A 21,360-nucleotide genomic window follows, 5' to 3' on the forward strand; every position below is an offset into this window, starting at 1 on the left:
CAATAAGTGTAGGCAGACCATAATGTAGAATGATATGAATCAGAAAGCTCATATCACAAACTAAATTCAAAACTTTCCCATACGAACAAGAGGAGCAGAACAAAAACCAAAATGGTCTTTAGCTAAGCATCTGATTTCTGCCAAAACCCTGCTCATGTTGTTGTCAGAGTTTGTTTCAATTGTTTATGTTAAATGTTTTGGCGGGTTCATCCTCCTTGTTTTGATTTCACTTGGGACTAGAATCTTGCTCTCTAAAGAAATCACTTTATTTATTTATTTCATTTTGGGGATGATGGGAATCTTTTTTTTTAATAGGATATCTATTTTTAAGGAACCACAGGCTTTGATTAACATATTAATGTTTGCTTTTGAAGATTTTAGGGAGCTCTCCCTCAACGGGACGCTCAGATCGACTGGACCATTCCGGCCATAGGATGAGTCACGGCTGTCCGCCCGCTCAGAGAAGGCCAATGACAGTTCCTTCCATTGGTTAGTGTGGTCACATGATGTTTGGACTCTCCTTCCCTTCCTTTGTAGAGACACCTATTGTGTGTTCCTCTGATTTCCTTAAATGTCATGACAGTTCTGGTGTTCTGTAAGCCCTGGGAGTCACTTTTGGTTGACCTTTGAACACTCATTCTGTTTCAGATTCACTAATAATTATTTAACTGCTTTATTCTAGTGTACAATTGGTACTCCTAACAGGCCACACATTGTCGCTTAGAAAACCATCATCATGTTGAACATTGCTGTTTTACTCCAGAGCAATTCATGTCAGCTGGCTTTCAATACTGTTTTAAGATCAGTACGCCATTTCTGATGCTTTAATGCTATAGAATGGCATTTCCAATCTTAAAACACACCTTGAGAGCCCTGAAAATACCATAATCCACATCTAGCGGGGTGAGTAGAGGGGCTGTGGCTGTAATGCTCTGATTGGTGTTTCCGTAGAGATCACCGTGGAGAATAACAGTGAGGGGAGTGAAGGGAACCTCTCACATATCAAGGACGATGTTTACTATACCAATGTAGCCCACCGCAGGAAATGGGCCCCACAGCGAACAGAGCACCGATATGGTATGTGGCGTGAAAAAGAAAATCCAACAAAAATGACCAGAACAAATTTGAACTAATATAGCACATTTTTATCAACAGTGTCTTGTTTAAAGACCCTTATTGAAATCATTACTCTTACTGAAATTATTACTTTCACTGAAATCAATGTAGGGGTTTTGTGGCTTTTAGTCCATGTTTGTGAGCTTTGAACGGCCTATTAAAACCCAGGTACTGTAAGTTTGAGTTTACTTTGAGCAAACGCATATTGAAGCGATTTAGAAATGTATAATATTATTTTATATGAATTATATATATATATATATATATATATCCTTATTGTATTGTCACCCAATAAATTATTTAGCATATATATATATATATATATATATATATATAAATTTACTCTAAACCTACTCTGAAACTCATATTTTGTCCAACTAGTTTTGTGTAACAGTCAAATGCTGACAAAATAAAGTGTTGGCAAACTTTTGTCCCACCCAAACTCCCTTTTTCAATAGAAAAAAACGTCAGTTCAGAAAAAGTGCATTTTTCAGGAGATTTCATGGGGTCTTTAATTTAATAATTCTCAACTAAATGCAAGTTAAGCTGTACTGACTGATTCTGTGACTGCTGATTATCACAGATAAAAATTTAGGTTCTTCCGTTTCTAACAAATAGGTGTCTCACAGCAGTTCTACCTGAATAAATAGAAAGAAAGAAAATACAAAACAATTTCCAAGAAATAAGGCCACAAGACTTAAACATAATACATGAGGTTATTGTGATGGCATTGCTTTACTACATTTTTCAAAATAACGTCATATCCAATCTTTCAGTTCCTGTCATGTGGATGCTAAACCCTTAGACCTTAAAGTTTCACAAAATAGGTTAATTATAGGGACACAAACATGTACTGTAGCTACACAGAAGTTCAGCATTAGTCTTTTTAGTTGTACAGCTAAAACAGCACATATATTTAGACAAAATTACAAGTTTTGCTTGTCTTTTAACCTACAGATTTGCATATGTAGAAATGTAAACAAATATAAATTGGAAGCATATCTTGGATAAAGTTGCTAGAGCTTTACTTGTATTGCTATCCTCAAAAAGAGCAAGAAGCTACCTTTATCTTAGAAGAATAGACATGCAGGGAATTCTCATTAACATATGAAAGACAAAGATGGATGAGGTACATTTATTAAACAATTTTTTTTCTTTTCATTTACTTTTTATGTGTATATTTTATAGTTTTAATCAAGAGGCAATTTGTCTTTATTTTAGCAACAGATAACTAGGATTTGGTTAGGGTTTCGGTCTGTTTGAGGGTGATTGCTCCTTTCTTTGTGCTCATTTTGTGGTCTAAAACACCAGACAGTGTTTGTGAACCCCTCTTCTCCTCCTCTTGCTTCCCTTGTTGCCTTTTTCCTCATCATCCATCTTTTACTGAGCTTCCTGTGAGATTCTTGATTGTTTCAATTGCATGAATATCTTTCTTCTGTTGGATGTTGTATGATTGCACACCATAAGAGCATATAAGAGCATATGCCTGCTTTAATGGAGAACTATGGAAATTACTGTTATTTTAAATGCAGCTTTTGAATGTTCTATATATCCTTATCAGTGTGCATGATTCACTTATATCAGCTCCATATAAACTTTGAATTAACTGGCATGGTCTACTATTTACTCCTCTCCAAGGCTTTGGTATAAGATAAGAGAAAAAAGTTTGAGATTGATAGTGGATCATCCCAGTAAAGTATTGGTAATGAGTTGCTGCATGTCTGTCCAATAATGTTCTGTAGATGTTTACAGTAAAACAGCAATGTTTTTATCCTTTCCTTGTTCATTTAATATGCATGGCAGTTTCAAACATGTTCTTACTGCATTCTTCTGTTTTCAGTATGCTTGTGTATTACCCCACCGGTGTGCTGTGAGCCAAATAATTTTATTGTATAGAGAGCATGCATATGTATCAAGTGCAGTTAGCATTTTTATCAGTTTATGATGTAAATATGTAGTTTTAATATGTAGCCTCACTTAAGGAAGGAATGGCACATAATATAGTCAGATAGCAGCAAACTGTATGTCATTTTCTTAATATTGTTTAGCTGTCACAGATTGATGCCTCTGAGGATTTAGATTAGGTTAAGTGTGCTATGGTCTCTTTTGGGCTTTAGATGTCCTCTGGTTTCAGTGTGTAGCAGAAGCTTGCCTTCTCCTGTGTTTCAGATGGTTATGGAGGACGAGACGGGCGGTCTCCGGACTACTATGAGTCCGAGCCAGAGGACTTGTCCCGAATCTTTGTGGCCATGTTTGACTACGACCCCTTGTCAATGTCTCCGAACCCCGATGCTGCTGTAGAAGAGCTTCCCTTCAAGGAGGGCCAGATCATAAAGGTTTGATCTGAACTGACTGATGTCAAGCACTTCTCAACTGTCATTTAATTCCATAGCTTGTTTTTCAGTTCTCTCCACCTTTTAAGACTTTTTATTTCTACTCTGTAACACTTTAGAATAAGGTTCCATTAGTTAATGTTAGTTAACTACTTTCGTTGACATGAACTAAGCAAGAACAATCTTTCTACAACATTTATAAGTCTTAGTTCATGTTAATTTCAACATTTACTAATGCATTATTTAAATCAAAAGTTGTGCTTGTTAACATTAGTTAATGCACTGTGAATTACCATGAATTAACAATGTATTTTCATTAACTAACATTAACGAAGATTAATAAATACAGTAATAAATGTATTATTCATTGTTTGTTCATGTTAATTAATACTTAATAATGTATGTATATGTATATATATATATATATATATATATATATATATATATATATATATATATATATATATATATGTTGTGTATATATATATTTATATGGATTTATAAATAACTATTTTATTTTAAAAAGTACATTGATGAATTTATTAATAATGGTATACATAACTGATTATATAAAATAATTTTATAAAATTATATTGTTCTATTCTTTGCACTAATACCGTATTTCTGACTGATAAAAATAGTTGATAATTATATATTTGTGTTCAGTGTAGTTGTCATTGCCAATATTAAATAATACTGATTATTAAATTACTTTTATTGTTTCTTTACTGTATTTTATATACATGCGTGCATATGTATATGGCTTTATAATGATTTATTTTATATAAATAATACTTTGTGCATTGCTAATTATATATTTTAAGTTCTGTTTGCTTCTCCCCTTCTCTCCTAGTCAAGCCATTGTCATACACACGCACACACACAAAATAGATGTTTTTCTTTTTGCAGTGGCTATTTACATTTATTCAATTACTAGACACTTGATACTATAAAACATGACTTACAAATGAAAATAATACAAGCATACGTAAATAATACAACATAGAAAACATTAGAAGTAGTGCTACTGTAAAATTGAGTAGAGCAGAAATGCAGGACATTAGAGAGAGTGTAATTAAAAATGCAATGAAATGAGTTGAGTTATGGCCCTGCTGTGTTGTCCAGGTGTTTGGAGAGAAGGACACAGATGGCTTCTATAGGGCAGAGATCTGTGGCCGCAGGGGGCTCATCCCCTGTAACATGGTCTCAGAGATCCAGACGGATGATGATCAAATGATGGACCAGCTGCTCAAACAGGGCTTTCTTCCTCTCAACACACCCATTGAGAAAATAGGTATGAACTAACAGGTAGTTTGTACTGAGCCCCTGCCCATCTTACCCCTCTGTGCTTCATTTTCTGAATATACTCTTTCTTTCTGAATTATTTTAGATTAACATGGTGCTAGTCTGCCAGTCCTCTACCTTTTCCATACTATTCTTTATATAACTCTTAAATTCTGTCACCACTCTGTCGTTCCAATTCTAAAGGACTTTCTTTCATCTGAGGAAAACAAAAGGAATCCTAGTGAAATGTCGAAGACGGATTATTCCTTTAAATCCTGTGCCTTCTTTACCTTCACCCCCCCCCCCTCTCTATTCCATTTCTTTCTTGCTTTCCTCTTTTCTCTTCAAGTAAACTGTAATAGGTTCAAAGATGGCCGTTCAGTTAATCGCAGGTCCAGGAAATCCAAGAGAGGTTTGTGCCCGCACGATTTCTCCACCAGTTTTCTCATTCAAACCTTTTTTTTACTTTTTCACTGAAGTGCCTTTTCAGAGCTCATCCCCCAAGTTTCCCTTCTACAGTCGAATGTCACACAAGCATGACTACTTCTTTCTGTTCCCACTGACTCCACAATAATGCAGACTGAACACTGGGCTCTGAAAGTCTGAAACTGCTCTTAAAATGTGTCTGTTTTGTATTTTAGAGCGTCTTGAGCTTTAAGTAAAAACAATTGACCATTCATACCGAACTCACATGAGCAGTGTCACAGATTTTTTTATTTCTTTATTTTTTTTATTCCATTTTTAATTTGAAATGTTCAATAAGCTGTAGTCTCAAATTTTGGACCTCAGAGCTCATAACAGTGGACATTTAGATTCGATATTAATAACTTGTCTACTAAATATGCCTTTTATTGTTAAAGGGGGGTGAAATGCTATTTCATGCATACTGAGTTTTTTACACTGTTAAAGAGTTGGATTTCCATGCTAAACATGGACAAAGTCCTTCAAACGTAAGTTGTACGTTTGAAGGAGTATTTCTGTTCCAAAAATACTCCTTCCGGTTTGTCACAAGTTTCGGAAAGTTTTTTTTCGAGTATGGCTCTGTGTGACGTTAGATGGAGAGGAATTTCCTTATATGGGTCCTAAGGCACTTCTTCCGGAAGAGCGCGCGCTCCCGTATAGCAGAGCAGAGAGAGCACAACAGACTTCACTGATCAGAGCGAGAGCGTCGCGAAATGTCACAAAAGAAGTGTGTTTTTGGTTGCCAGGGCAAGACAACCCTGCACAGATTACCAAAAAACAGCATTAAGGGACCAGTGGATGGAGTTTATTTTTACAGAGCATCAACGGAGTTGTGCAAGTGTTTTTGTTTGTTCCCTGCATTTCTAAAATGCTTGTTTTACAAACAAAGCCCAGTTTGACGGATTTGCTTATCGTTTATTTCTTAAGGATGATGCAATCCCAACGAAAAAGGGTCACTATCGTGTGTTGGAACCACAGGCGGTGAGTAAAGCTGCTTAAAATATCTCTGCCTTCTTGTTAGTGCGTCCGCCTCCCATCGGAGACCCGGGTTCGAGCCCCGCTCGGAGCGAGTCGTTGCTGCTGCTGCTCTCGTTCAGTTTCAGCCTTCACAGCTGTCACAGCTTCCAAACGCTGTCAACGCAACTGGCGCTCGTGATTCTTTAGCTCCGCCCACAAGTCACGCCTCCAGGCGCTCGTGTTTTTCCGGGAAAAATCGGTACAGACTATCTTTCTCTTATGAATATAATAAAACTAAATACTTTTTGGAGTTATGAAGGATGCAGTACTACTCTATAGGTACTCAAGATTAACATGATATTGAGTGAAAACGAGCATTTCACCCCCCCTTTAAAAATGATCATAGTTGGTAATATGCGATAAAATGAGAATGAATAACATGTAAAGTTTGTTTTGATGTCATTATAACAACAAGGCCTGCTGTCATTCATAAAATCATGCTCTTTTTTCACATATTTATATGTTTAATTTTAATTATCAACATTTTAATTATTAGAAAGTACCTTGGTTTCCTTATTTGTTTGCTTATTCCCTCAGAGAGGAACAAAAGGAGTGGAAGGCAGCACCCGGTGCCGACGCGGAGGATGGTGGCCCTGTATGACTATGACCCCAGAGAGAGCTCTCCTAACGTGGATGTGGAGGTACTAATGGAGTTCATTTTGTCTGGGCTTTTTCTCGCACCTACAGTTTCATCTCATAAGCTTTTGATTTTATGCTGGCTTGCCTGGATGTCTGCCTCTGTAATAGCCACCAAATTCATTTTCAGCTTATCTTCCTTGCTTTTGCGGCTACAATGTGGTTTGTATTGTTTATGTTACTGTTCATTCAGATGTCACTTGGCTGCTCCAAAGGTTAAGTTCTGGTTAAAAATAAAATTAAAGTTCTGTCATTATTTACACACTGTTATGTCATTCCAGTCCTGTATGACTTTCTTCTGTGATCTTATTATTTTAAAGTTGAAGTGTGTAAGTTCTGTGCCAAATAAAATAAAAAAATATAATCACCGTTTTCAAACCTGTTTCACAAAATTTCCCCTTTCTGTCACAGTGTTATTTTAATGTTATTTATACATTATTATAGTATTCCTTAATAATTTTTATTATTTTTTTATATTTTTATATTTTTGTTTTTTATTTTTATTGTAATATATATATATATATATATATATATACCAAGCCTGCTGTAAATCATTATGTGCTTCTTTTTTTTATATTTACTTGTGTTTAAGTGTAATCATATTTCATATATAATGGTTATGAAAACATTAACAAAAAATAAATAGCAATGAAAAAAATTGTATATTTAGTTTTTTTTTAGTAACATCCATAAACTTTTTCCAATTCAATTCCAAATCTATAAAAAAATAAAAAACTCACAGAACAAAAAAAGTTAGATCAGCTAATAACTTTATATTATAATTAGCATTTCCAAGTCTTTTACACCCCATTGTCACTTACTGTCACCTTTGCATTGCTGCTGGCGCACAGGCCCACTATGAGGGCAGCTTGCAGAGTGAGGAGGTGAGTGTGGAAGGGAGTAGTGAGTCTACACTCACTGAGCCTGTGCCAAATGACACTCTATTTCCTGCTGACGGAGCTCACTGCACTGCATCAGCACCTGTACTGCATGTGGTCATCTCACTTATGGGATCCAAACATCATAATGCATGTGCAATACATTTTTATTTCATAATGAATGTGTTTTTTAAAGCCTTCATAATTTGCTTGATAAATGATTCTCTAAGGAAATAAGCATAAAACGATGCTTAATATTCCATGATGGTAGTTTTAGTGTCATGCTTTAGTGAACCAGATACGAATTCCAATGTTTATTCATGTATTTATCGGATACGTTGAATCATTATAATGCTTTTATGAAGGCTTTGTGACAGGCTGTTGAGAAATCTGCTCTGCTGTAAGTGAGTGAGTTCCTATGAAAGGAATAGGGAATGGTTATTTGTGACACTGAGATCTCTGTGTGTGGAGGTTAAGTGAGGACCTGCCTTGCCCAGTGTTGGTTGATCTGTGTTTGTATTTCACAAGTCTGGTGGGTGTTGTTTTGAACCTGAAGTAGAGAATGTAATAAGTTATGTAGAGATTCTTTTAGATGTCTGACATTACGTAGGTTTGTTTTTATGAGTATAGAGTTAGACCTAAACCTAGTGTAGGTTGAATGTGTAGGTTTTAATTCTGTCAAAAGTTATAGTGTGTAAGTGTGCAGAAGTGAAAAAAGTGCCCACAGACAGACAGACAGATACACAAACAGATACACAGACAGACAGACAGACAGACAAACAGATACACAGACAGACAGACAGATAAACAGACAGACAGACAGATGCACAGACAGACAGACAGACAGATACACAGACAGATACACAGACAGACAGATACACAGACAGATGCACAGACAGACAGATACACAGACAGACAGACAGACAGACAGATACACAAACAGATACACAGACAGACAGACAGACAGACAAACAGATACACAGACAGATAAACAGACAGACAGACAGATGCACAGACAGACAGACAGACAGATACACAGACAGATGCACAGACAGACAGACAGATGCACAGACAGACAGACAGATACACAGACAGACAGATACACAGACAGATACACAGACAGACAGACAGACAGATACACAGACAGACAGACAGATACACAGACAGATACACAGACAGATACACAGACAGACAGATACACAGACAGATGCACAGACAGACAGATACACAGACAGACAGACAGACAGACAGATACACAAACAGATACACAGACAGACAGACAGACAGACAAACAGATACACAGACAGATAAACAGACAGACAGACAGATGCACAGACAGACAGACAGATACACAGACAGATGCACAGACAGACAGACAGATGCACAGACAGACAGACAGATACACAGACAGACAGATACACAGACAGACAGACAGACAGATACACAGACAGACAGATACACAGACAGATGCACAGACAGACAGACAGATACACAGACAGATGCACAGACAGACAGACAGATACACAGACAGATACACAGACAGACAGACAGATACACAGACAGATACACAGACAGACAGACAGATACACAGACAGACAGATAGATGCACAGACAGACAGATACACAGACAGACAGACAGATACACAGACAGATACACAGACAGATACACAGACAGACAGACAGATACACAAACAGACAGATACACAGACAGACAGACAGACAGATAGACAGACAGACAGACAGACAGACAGACAGACAGACAGATAGATAGATAGATAGATAGATAGATAGATAGATAGATAGATAGATAGATAGATAGATAGATAGATAGATAGATAGATAGATAGATAGATGTTTAGACGGATGGATGGATAGGTGGATGAATGGATGGATGGACAGATAGATGGATATACAGAGACAGAGATATATGGAGGTATAGATGGATGGTTGTATATACAGATGGATGGAAGCACAGATGGAGAGATAGATGGATATAAAGATAGAGACAGTCAGGCTGATTTATGATTGATCCTTTAAAGTGATTAATAGATCTACATTGTGGCTGTAACTGCTGGATATTAAATGAGCTCTGTTACAGTTATGAACGATGACTGAAATCTAACATGTTTTTCTTTTTCTGTCCTTCAGGCCGAGCTGACGTTTTGTGCTGGTGATGTGATCACAGTGTTTGGAGAGATCGATGAGGATGGCTTTTATTACGTGAGTAGATTATTTACACCATCTCTGTTTTTGGTCATACACTATACTCTTCTGCAAAACACCTAATAATGCTGTTCTTTCATGTTCGAGGTTATTCCTGCTTTCAGCCCTGAACACGGGAGAGCCGCCACACTGGCATTTAGCCTTAGATGCATGATGTCCTCTGTTTTCCATTCAGGGGGAGCTCAATGGACACAAGGGTCTGGTCCCCTCCAACTTTCTTGAAGAAGTGCCTGATGACGTGGAGGTTTACCTCACCAAGACACCGAGCCGTCACCCCCAGGACCACCCGTCCCGGACAAAGAACAAAAGGGTACATCCTGTTTCACGCTAGCCCTCTGTCATCCATTCGCTCTTTTTTTAATCTCCTTCCTGCTCCGCTGTTTTTTTCCTCTTCTCCGTCTGTGTATGTGTTGTGTGACAGCCGGTTGCTTTTTTGATGGATCATTGAAGGAAAACAGAAAACAAAAGAGAGACAGCTTACTAAACACAGAGACATACCGTAAAATACAAGACTGAGGAACCTTTATCTTTATGTCAGATGATCTGCGGAGGAGAAATGTGAACTGTTAATGAAATTGCATATTCATAAAGCATTGTTTGGAAAAGAAGAATTCACACAAAGAGGCGTGCCAGATTATTAGCTGTTTATTGTTATTATTTCTGGAAAAAGAAGCACTAAAAGACTATTATTTTTTACAGAATACACAAGTGAGGCATTGTAATAGAAGCTTTATGAATGTAAGTGTGTTTAAAATTGAACTCAATTTATAATAGAGGAGATAGTTTTGATGTACAGAGAACTGAATCCATGTGGAATTGTAGAACTGCATGCTTTTTCTTTCAGAATGCTTCGACTCCACAGTGAATTTTTTTAAGGTGCTTTAACGGATTGAGACCAGTTAAAAAAAAACAACAACAACCTTAAACCCTTTTGTATATGTTTCCAAAATTATTGTTTTTTGTGTATTGCTGATATATAAGACTATCAACTTAAAGAAAGACACAAAACATATGTTGCAAGTAGAGAGTTATCAAGAATGATTTTATCTGTAGTTGTAGATATTGTACAGTGGTCTGTATATAAAAAAAGATAGAGAGAGAGAGAAAATATATATATATAAATAATTGCTGATGGATGTTCTCAATCATCAGGACTTATCAAGGTTTTTCTGTACTGAAAGATTTGTGATTCTTTTCTCATATTCATTGTGCAGACAATTGAGATGCATTACATCATGGCATTGTTTTTTTTTCCTCACTTGCTTGGCAAAACAGAAGAAGAGTGTTCATTTCACTCCGTAACGGCTCAGTATCTGTCACGTAAGTGAGCAACAGAGGATACCACAGATAATGCTGTCCTCGTCTAATGCACACGACTGTTGCTCCTGGTATGCACAGAACACATGCATCACATTCACCCCAACCATATAGATGAAAGATCCATGAAAATTGGTTCGCACTCACAAAAACATTTAGTTGATGCCTAAACTTAGAGTGGAAGTTTATATACTGTATGAAATAACAGACTTATTGCATTTTTATTTTAATAAATATTTTATTCATATTTAAATGTTTCATTAATATGTACTGATTTATGTTTATTATTTATATATAATTTTTTATTTTTTTATTTAGAATTTATATCATATGTTAATATATAATGATGTAATTTTAAATGTTTCTATTTAAAATGAAATTTAATTAAAGATCAGTTATTTAAATTGATTAAAACTTTTTAATTAAAAAATAAATTTTAATTAATTGCAAAGTTTAAAACTGACAATATACACACAAATTCTATACAGATACATGCACCGACCAAGTTACTCATCAAGACACCCCTGTAGTTCTCATGACCTCATCAGTTAACATTAATATAAATACTGTGATTGGTCCACTGCTGTCAGTGCATTAGACAGGCACAGCTGGTATCTTCAGTTGTTTCTCTCTCTGGGTGTTGTCCATTATAATGTTCGTCTTTCATTGACTCCTACTGTAAGTCATAAGAAGCTATAAGGCCATTGTCACACGGTCAGAATTGGACCCCTGACCCCCTACCCCCACCCCTTCTCTTCTCTAATGTGTGCAGTTGAGTAGATTCCTAGTGTACGTCCTGGGACAAACCCTCTCCTCTCCTGTAGCTGTGCACCCTATCAGACCACACTGAGCATGAATTGACACAAATCACTTTTGAAATGGATATTGGACATTGGCAATGTCAGCCAGATCATAAAGGTGTGTGTGTGTGATTAGGGTGCACTCTTTCCATTAACTCTAAGAGTGATCAAACCAGTCCAGCAAGCATAAGTATCATTACCATTATCTATCTAAAGAGTAGATTTTAGTTATATACTGTTTCCTAGACTTGACTGAATTGATTTTTAAGTTTATGCATTCTTGCAGCCACTTTTATAAATGAAGCTTTTTTAAAGCAGGTTTGATTTGGCTCCAACACCCTTGGTGAAGTTACCATGCTGAAAGGTGATAGATAACTTCAGAAGACTGGTAAATTAAAAACTTATCTTCTCTTTTCATTACCATTATAGAGTATGTTGCTGTTAGCATAAATTTAAATTTTGTGTTATGCAACTATACAACTGATATTAAGGGCAAATTATGGCATGTAAAAGGTGTTTTTGCTTTTAAAGGCATAGTTCACCCCAAAGGAAAATTTGCTGATAATGAACTCACCCTTCGGCCATCCAAGAGGTTGATGAATTTGTTTTTTCATCAGAACAGATCTGGAGAAATTTAGCATTACATCAGTTGCTCAGTGAATGGGTGCCGTTAGAATGAGAGTCCAAATATTGCTTTCTTCAGTGAAAAAGTTATCTAGTGATGTTAGTAGCAGCTGTTTGGACTCTTAATCTGACGGCACCCACTGATTCCATTGGTGAGCAATGATGTAATGCTAAATTAATTTTTTATTATTATTATTTATATAGCACATTTCATACACAATGGTAATTCAAAGTGCTTTACATAAAAGGAAGTAAAATAATCATAAAAAGGAATTTAAAAACATTTAAAATGATTAAAAAATTGATTTAAAATTAATTTAAAACAGTTAAAAATAGGAAATTCATATATATATAGTGCAATCAGTCCTGACATCACACAGTGCTCATTCAATAAATGCACAGCTAAACAGATGAGTTTAAATGCGGGCGGCATTGTAACTAAAGGCGGACTCCCCTTGTTTTATGTGAACCTTTGGTATGTCTAACTGACTCGATACTAATGATCTGAGTGCTCTGTTAGGTTTATATTCAGTGAACATATCTGCAATATATTTCGGTCCTAGGTCATTGAGTGATTTATAAACAAGTAAAAGAACTTTAAAATCAATCCTAAATAACTGGAAGCCAGTGTAAGGACCTGAGGACTGGTGTGATATGCTCAGATTTTCTGGTTCTAGTCAGAATCCTGGCAGCAGCGTTCTGCATGAGCTGCAGCTGTCTAATGGTCTTCTTGCGAAAGCCGGTGTGGAGACCATTACAATAGTCCACCCTGCTGGTGATAAAGACATGCACAAGTCTTTACTGGAAACAAAACATAAAAATATTTTCAATGTTTTTTTTTTGATCAAGAAGCAAACTCATATCTTTGATAGCCTGAGGGTGAGTACATTTTCAGCTAATGCTCATCCCTGGTTGGGCTTCACGTTTAAGGAGTTCCTAATTAGTTGTGTATAAATAGTACATTTCTTAAGATATTTTGTAGCACTTGCAGTCTGAACAGGTTTATAAATGTTTTAATGAGAGTTTAGCTAGAATCTTAAGTGAAGCACACTCGATTTTCTGGGTTTCACCACATATAATTCATCGATTACTGTTTAGAGCGCCGCCACCTACTGTCTGGGTGTATTATTCATGGCGCAAAATATACTATTGATTGATAATTGACTGTATGGTGGCCCTGCTGGGACAGAAAGGACTGTGAGAGGAGATGGTGTGTCTGTTATACAGTAATGACATTGAGATGCTTTAAAAGGCAAAGAAACACCTTCTTTTCTTTTTAAACATCCGGCCCTGAACTGTCCCTTGCGGGTCTTCCGTTAGGTTCCCGTGGAAAAAGCGGGCCCTCCCAGAAGAAGTGCCACCCCCACAGTGCGCCCACACATCCCGGGGTCCGGCCCCACAGCCCAGGGGCCCGGCAGTCCCATCCGGCGCCCCCGAGCTGACTCTAAGAAAACAGGACTGCTCTCCAAAGGAAAGAATCTATTGAAAAGGCTCGGTGCTGTCAAATAGTTTCACATAACCTTCTTCACAGCAGCCGGGTTAAGGAGGTTGGAACTGAGGATAATTTACCTTAGAAGGTGGGAAAAAAACATTTCTCCCGTCTTCTGTTTCTGTAATCACATGGATTGGCCATGGAAAAGAGAAAGGGAAATTGTGAAAACTAGGGCTTTCATGACCACAACTTCAGCTTTATGCCTTCGAAACCGTAATAAGTTCTGTTTGCCCAGCTTTGATTCTTAAAAGCACAGAAATACTCACTAATGTGAGTGACTAAGATACGATAGAAGGGATGTTCTTGGATAATAAAATAAAATATATATTTATTCAATTTAATTGTTTCATTTAAGTGATTATTCAATTCATTAAACTATATTTTTGTCACATTTTTCATCTAGACCTGCTGTTCTCAGAGAATAACCTAATAACCTAGCACAAAGTATTAGGAGTATTAGCACAAATATGAAATGTAGGTTTTGCCATTACTAGAAATGACTTAAATTTCTACAAATACCATAGTGTTTTCTGCCACATTTGACTTTTGTTTTTTTTAAGCACTGACAGGTCATGAAACTCCTAGTGGATGTGAGCCTCCTCATATTTGCCTTATTCAATGCACACAATGGTTTGTGTTGTGTCCAGTCAGTTGGGTGAGATTTGTCTGTGTCATGTCGATGCTTTCCTTCTCATGAAAAAACTGTATTTCAAAATCTGTGTGACCAAGTCTTGTGTTGTTTTTTTGCAATGGGTGTCAAAGGTAAGGAAGGGGGGATTCTAACTTCGTTTAAACACTTTGGAAGTAAGTTAAAATCATGCATTCAAGTGTAAATTGTGCAGCGGATTGCAACAATTTGCACAGTAACATTTTTATTTACGATTTACACATTAGTTATGTATGATTTTGCAAAGAAGGCCCTTGATTTCCACTTATTAAGCTCAACTTATTAACAGTTTTACATAAATCAGTTTGGTTATTGACTCACTGATGCCTCTCCCAGCATTCAAATCATTTGAATAACACGATGCACATATTCTGTACTTGATAAGGATGAAGGAAATGAGCAATTGTGAATGTATGGCCAAGGAAAACCTTCCCATCTCTGTGATCCGTTCCATTCAGTCTGTACTGTATTTCTTCTCCATACATTGTTTGTCATTTCACCCCTTCATTTTGTCTTGAACCAAGATACTAAAAGTAGGTTTGCGAGTATGGACCGAGACTGCCAAAAAAAACAGGAATGTATGAGAAACATTCTGTATATCTTGTACAATTTTCAGCCAAAATTCCAGGCATTTTAATTCATCGGAATACCTGTAATTTTTTTTTTTTTTCACCGAATCATTTAATCATAAAGTGTTACAGAGCATTGCTTCTACATGTTTGAGTGACTGCTGCTCTTTTTGTACTTTTTGCCCATTTGTACATTCTTTTTAAATGTTTATACTTGCTTTTCAGACTGCCTTTTTTGTACATTAAACTTTATAATCTGACAGTGCAAGCTTTCCTCATGGTGTCTTCAAACCATAATGTTTTAAAGTCTGCAATTGTGTGCTAGCTTTATGAAAAAGACTTATAAGACTATATTGGTGGTTATCAGATATTGTGTGAGTGTGCATGTGCAGTTTTATATCAAAATAAATTTGATATTTTATACACACTGTTGTAAATGTTTATTTTATTAACTCAAGTCAAGTTTGTGCAGTTGTACAGGTGAGTAAATGAGCTATTACTTCCAAAAGATGGCGCCCAAAGTCCAGAATTGCCTGCCAATGCAGCGATGCAGTTGTTACTAAATTGTAAAGTTATTATATCAAAGGTTTCTCTCTATAACACACTCAAAAACAATACAGTATTATTTCTTACCTGCTCTTTTCCGTTGCGTCCTGCATAAACTTTTTAGCAGAATAACTAACCACATTTTCATGTAGGTTATTTGTTTTTAGCTCTGCAGCTCCACCGTATATTATCTTATCTTTTTTTTCTTTTTTGGGGGGGGGGGTTGTTTAGGGTTTTTTTTCTGAAAAATTACATTATTGGGTTTACAGAATTCGCATATGCTTCATCACTGAAGCAGAAGCACTAGGGATCAGAATTGTCCCTATTTTGTATTGCTTGCTGTGTATTTGAATTTCAATACACTGAAGCGATTCTCGTTGTCGTTATTCACATAACAAATTGTATATTCAGAAGCACCATAAAAGCGACGGTGTCACTCTTACCTGTTACTAATCTCAACGCTCTCTGAATAAACCATTCACTGTTGCTTGAGATTACTGTGTAAGGTTATACTGGTGCAACGGAATTCCCTTCACATGTCAGGAAAAAAATAATTAGGCTATGTTTTATTTTTTTACAGAACAGATTTCGTTACACCACAACTCTAATGTAAAATATCTACACTAAGTCAAAGATGCGAATCAATGGGGAATTCGGTTTTTATTGAGCCTCCATACGCCCCCTGCAGGAAAACAACTTCATGTTCCATAATTTGGAACATTTACCGCCCAGAGGGCTCAACCCACTGATGAGAGCGCGAGTGCAGCGCTTGTTCTTCATCTTCATCTTCATCAGAGCTCGAGCGGAGCGCGCGACACTCACGGATTTAAAGACGATGGATTACAAACTCTGAATTTAGCTGCCAACAACAAGTGATCTTGATATCTGCTAGTCATTTTGAACGTCATATTCTGACGCACGTTTTCCCCTTACAAATATACATTAACAATATCTTTACATTGATATAAGCGCAATGGTTTTGTTCGTTTACCATTAACGGCGCAATATAGGTTTTAAGTTTGTTACTTTTTTTATTGCTAAAAACGCCTTCGAAAACAATGGACTTATTATACCGTAAAGTACTACTTATGACTCTCCTGACTGTTCAGGTAAGATAACTGAAAAAGAAAAGACAGGTTTAACATTTGTTGTTGATGTGGGTTTTAATGCGAAGTCGCTTGATAAGTTTTATTTCTTTCAGGTTCGTAGTGACGTTGTGTCACCGTCTAAACATCCAGGTAATCAGTTGAAATTAAATGTTTTTTTGTTTTTTTTTTACTTCAGAGCCCGAAGAAATGACACGTTAATTTCGAGAAAAGTAATTTCGTTGTTTCATTTAGACAATAAAATTGTATACACTAATAAAACGTCAGAAATTAATCTAAAATTAAACTGGATGACATTTTTTCCCCTCAGCTATATTGAATGTAAAAGGTTAATTTAATTTAGCACAACCTTTTCATTATGTACTTGGTATAATAAATATACATTATTATGTGTACTGGCGATTTACAGAAACGATTGAAACTGAATTTTAAATGTTCCCAAACCCTTATTTGGAATACGTCACCGTAATCGCAGAAATAATATCGTCGGATCGACATTTATCACTAAAATTTCCGTTCATGGTCTATAAATAGAAACCAACTACCTCATCCACAATAAAACTTTCTGCTCAAAATTTGCTCTAAACTTATCTAGATTAATAAAATTATACGTTTATCTGAGGAAAATTGATTCAGCACTGAGATCATCTTTTGGCAGTTGTGAAATGTTATGACATATGTTATGAAACTCAGAAAATGAGGACATCTGTACAGGTAGTACATAATGGTAGAAAATTAATTACGGAAGAAACTAAATATATATATATAGAGAGAGAGAGAGATAAAGTAGCTTTTCTGAAAATAATTAAGCTGCAGAGCAAGAAGAAGAAACTTATAATTCTGTTTCTTTGGAAGTTAAATGGAATTAAGAGTTTTATAATAGGAATATGAGGTTATTTACAACTAAATGGTTGTCGTTGAATATGGATAGGAAATTCCAGATTTGGTTGATTCTCAAAATGCAGGTGTAGTGATTAGTCTTAAGAGATGGTTCCTTACAGTCCAGGTTAATCACTATTAATAGCCTCCTGTGGATTCTGGTTCTCTACACACAGAATTATGCAGCCAAAATTAAATATTTAATCCAGATTGACCAGCAGAGACCAGTCTGAACCAGTGACAACCAACATGCAATAAAACTGTCTCAAGATCATTTCCGTGAACTCCCCGCTTTGTAAACCTCAATAAGAATAAACAGAAAACAGTCAATCTTAAAAAAATAAATAAAATGATGCTGGATTGACTACAAACTGTCACTGTAAGGTTTTTGCATGTGTGTGTATATTTTTGCGTATACTGTATGGACGTGTGTGTTTTGATCAGGCCTGCAGGTGCTGGCCACAGCTTCACACTACTGGCCTCTGGATTCAGTGGAAGGGATCCACGGCCTCTCAGACCAGATTGGGAACAGAACAGGTCATGTTAATGGGACTAATATAAGTATGTCACACCTGCTTTGTCTGTCTGTCTTTCTTTCTTGCTTTCTGTCACCACAGCTGTTTAACATTCCTCCATGGTCACGTCTTAGTTGCGGAAATCTCTGTGGCTTTGCAGCTGTCTTCAGTTCTTAAAATGAAACGATTTCCTCATTTGATTCGAAACGTTGAGGAATTACATGATTACCTCAGTTGTGAAGAAGACAAACGACTATGACATTTAAGGGTGGCAAAAGTACAGTTTCTCTCGGTGATTTACTAGTCCGCTTGGATTTTTAGCTGTCCAAACTCACCAACATACATCACTATAGTGAGAGCGCTCGGCAATGCCCTCAACAGATCTGCTGAAAATGTGTGCAAGTTAGACAAACAACCACGTTTCATTCCATCGCTGGAGTATATTCCCGGTATAAGTACAGTATGGCAGTTGTTCTGTGGTGGCTAATTCAGAACAAATGGAGGGCTGAGAGGAATTCTCGGGGCCTCTCAGACTTGTGTTCACACAATGTGTCACATGTGCAGATCTAAAAGATATCTTCAAATCTGAACTAAACTAGTCGTCTTATCCACCGTGTATGCCTGAGTGTCTCACAATGTCCCTTCTTTCTGTGTCATGTCTCTGTGCTCATTTGTACATGTGTCTGTTTGCTGAATCACCTGTTTGTTATTTTTTCATCTCACTTTCTTTGTTGTTTCCACTTTCTCTCCATCACAGCTGTCAGAATCCACAACCACACTGTCCTGACTACCCATAATTCTTCCTCTGTGTATACCAATGACTCTGCCTACACTAACATTTCCGCCACTGTAGGTGAGGCTCTTACACATGTTCACTTACTAGTTCAAAGCTATGGGTCTTGGGGAATAGTGTTAGGGCCTATACATTCAAGTAGATTTTGTATATCAGCAGGACATGATTAGGAGAGGGTAAACTGAAAAACTCTGATATATGACCATTTACATTAGGGTAATTGAAGCATGCATTGTTTAGTGCTGTTTAATCTGGCATTCTTCACTGAAATCAAACCTTGCGTAAGCTTTACGACTGATTTTATTGGATCCAGTGTGTTTGTGAAACTGCGTTTGAAAACCTTGTCCCATTTTGGAAATCTGCTCTATGTGGTGTGATTTGTTATGTCAGTTCGTTTTAAAACAAATGTCCAAGCCAAAACTGTACAGCCGTTTGAATCTAATTGATAAAGCAGCATTGCAAGAGTGCCGATATTTTGTATAACAGTGTTCCACGGTTTGAATCCGATCGCTTGTCTTTGTTTGCTACATGAATTCTGAATAAATTGGCAAAGAAAACAAATAGTCAAAACTGACAGTTTGTATGGTTAGTTATGTAAATGTATATTGCTGACCATAAGTGTATATTACTTAATGTAAGCATATATTACTTGCATTTATGTGTATGCAAACATTTTAAAATGTAATTTATTCCTGTGATTTTCAAAGCTGAATTTTCAGCAGCCGTTATTCCAGTCTTCAGTGTCACGTGATCCTTTAGAAATCATTCTAATCTGCTGATTTTGTGCTCAAAGACATTTATTATTGTTATGTTTATGAAAATAGTGGTGGTGCTTAAAATTTCTGTGGAAAACGTGATACTTTTTTTTTTTTTTTTTTTATGAAAATCCAAATGAATTAAAAAGCACTTTGGTAGCATTGTTTTACTATTAATTATTATCAGTTTAATGCATTATGCTGAATTAAAAATAATAATAATAATAATTTTCTTTAATGAAAGAAAGAATCCTGTTTATCACAAACTTCTCAATAATAGTGTAGTATGTCTGAAATTACAACAGCTAGCAAGCTGTTCATTTAAAAATGTGGAAAAAAAGTAATAAATAATAATAATAAAAAAAACCTGAACAGTTTAAAAAATAAAATTTTGAAATGTTAAAATTTTGAAGTATTTTAGTAAAAAACGTCCAGTGCAATTTGCACAATATTTATGATAATTCTTATAGCATATAAAGACAGCATTAATATCGGCATTAATAAATATATTAATATATTGCTTATAGTATGTCATTTTGTAATTCCGATCTCTTTTGTGTACATTATTTTCCCTGTAGGAAACCTTTTATTCATATTTCAGTTGCCTCAAAATCTCATTCTAAAAAGCTACACTTAAGGTAGTTCTGCACAATACTTCACAAAGGCATGCCGATACCCTGGATCTCACTGCATAGATGGATGTTCGGTCTTCTGTACCTCTTTATCTCTCTGCCCCCACAGTGCAACTGTTGTTCACTCACTCCATACTTCAGTCTGTCTCCTCTTCTGTCTTCTGCCATCCACTGTGTCTTCACTGAGCACTCTTTTCCATGATCATCTCTTCTCTCAACTCATCCATTCATGAGGTGCGATGGTGCTGCGGCTCCCACTGTGATCCACAGATCCTGGCTTTTTAGGTCTAATAAAAGAGGATTTATTGAACAAAGTCACTGCTTTCAAAGAAGAACAACTTACCATTGACAAAAAAAAAAAAGTCAATGGTGAATCTTCTGTAGTGGGGGCTTTTTAATTCCCCAGATCCTCATAATTCAGGATCTGCTCTTGTTTTAGAGTACTCGTATTTTTACTATATGGGTGAAAGGTTAGGATTTCCTCATAAAGTCTCTAGTCAATACATCACATGAACAAATGACTTTGTTGAGCATAAAACAGCTGTCTTTCCAGTTAAACTATCAATGATTGTCCACCTAAAATATTCAGGTTTCAATCTGTGTTAGATAAAAAAGGAAAGAATGATGAAGTAGGTTTGTGCATGAGATGATTATGAACTGTAATGCCTTCTGAAATGAATTTCAAGTGTTATAATCTTGTTGGTTGCGCTCTCATC

The 21,360-nt window shown here is 36.2% G+C and overlaps 2 protein-coding genes across 4 annotated transcripts in view; both read left to right on the forward strand.

Annotated features, from left to right (window-relative positions):
- rimbp2b (RIMS binding protein 2b) overlaps positions 1-15,843 on the forward strand; it is a 157,238-nt gene extending 141,395 nt beyond the window's left edge. Inside the window, exons 22-31 of the mRNA XM_052563577.1 lie at positions 375-489; positions 952-1,077; positions 3,286-3,452; positions 4,575-4,743; positions 5,083-5,145; positions 6,750-6,853; positions 7,700-7,732; positions 9,875-9,946; positions 10,125-10,259; positions 14,011-15,843. Coding sequence (XP_052419537.1) covers positions 375-489; positions 952-1,077; positions 3,286-3,452; positions 4,575-4,743; positions 5,083-5,145; positions 6,750-6,853; positions 7,700-7,732; positions 9,875-9,946; positions 10,125-10,259; positions 14,011-14,199 — 1,173 coding nt within the window. The 3' untranslated portion in view covers positions 14,200-15,843. The remainder of the gene's footprint in view (positions 1-374; positions 490-951; positions 1,078-3,285; positions 3,453-4,574; positions 4,744-5,082; positions 5,146-6,749; positions 6,854-7,699; positions 7,733-9,874; positions 9,947-10,124; positions 10,260-14,010) is intronic.
- A 902-nt stretch (positions 15,844-16,745) lies between these two features.
- The window catches only part of LOC127964218 (adhesion G-protein coupled receptor D1), a 45,214-nt gene continuing 40,599 nt past the window's right edge, over positions 16,746-21,360 (forward strand). The window contains exons 1-4 of one of the 3 annotated variants that reach the window (XM_052564359.1): positions 16,746-17,073; positions 17,166-17,202; positions 18,394-18,510; positions 19,222-19,317. In XM_052564359.1, the coding sequence (XP_052420319.1) occupies positions 17,023-17,073; positions 17,166-17,202; positions 18,394-18,510; positions 19,222-19,317 (301 nt within the window). In that variant the 5' untranslated portion in view covers positions 16,746-17,022. The remainder of the gene's footprint in view (positions 17,074-17,165; positions 17,203-18,393; positions 18,511-19,221; positions 19,318-21,360) is intronic. The other 2 variants (XM_052564360.1, XM_052564361.1) reach the window with 2 other exon arrangements.

The sequence above is a fragment of the Carassius gibelio genome, chromosome B8 (assembly GCF_023724105.1).
Source record: "Carassius gibelio isolate Cgi1373 ecotype wild population from Czech Republic chromosome B8, carGib1.2-hapl.c, whole genome shotgun sequence".
Lineage (NCBI taxonomy): Eukaryota > Metazoa > Chordata > Actinopteri > Cypriniformes > Cyprinidae > Carassius > Carassius gibelio.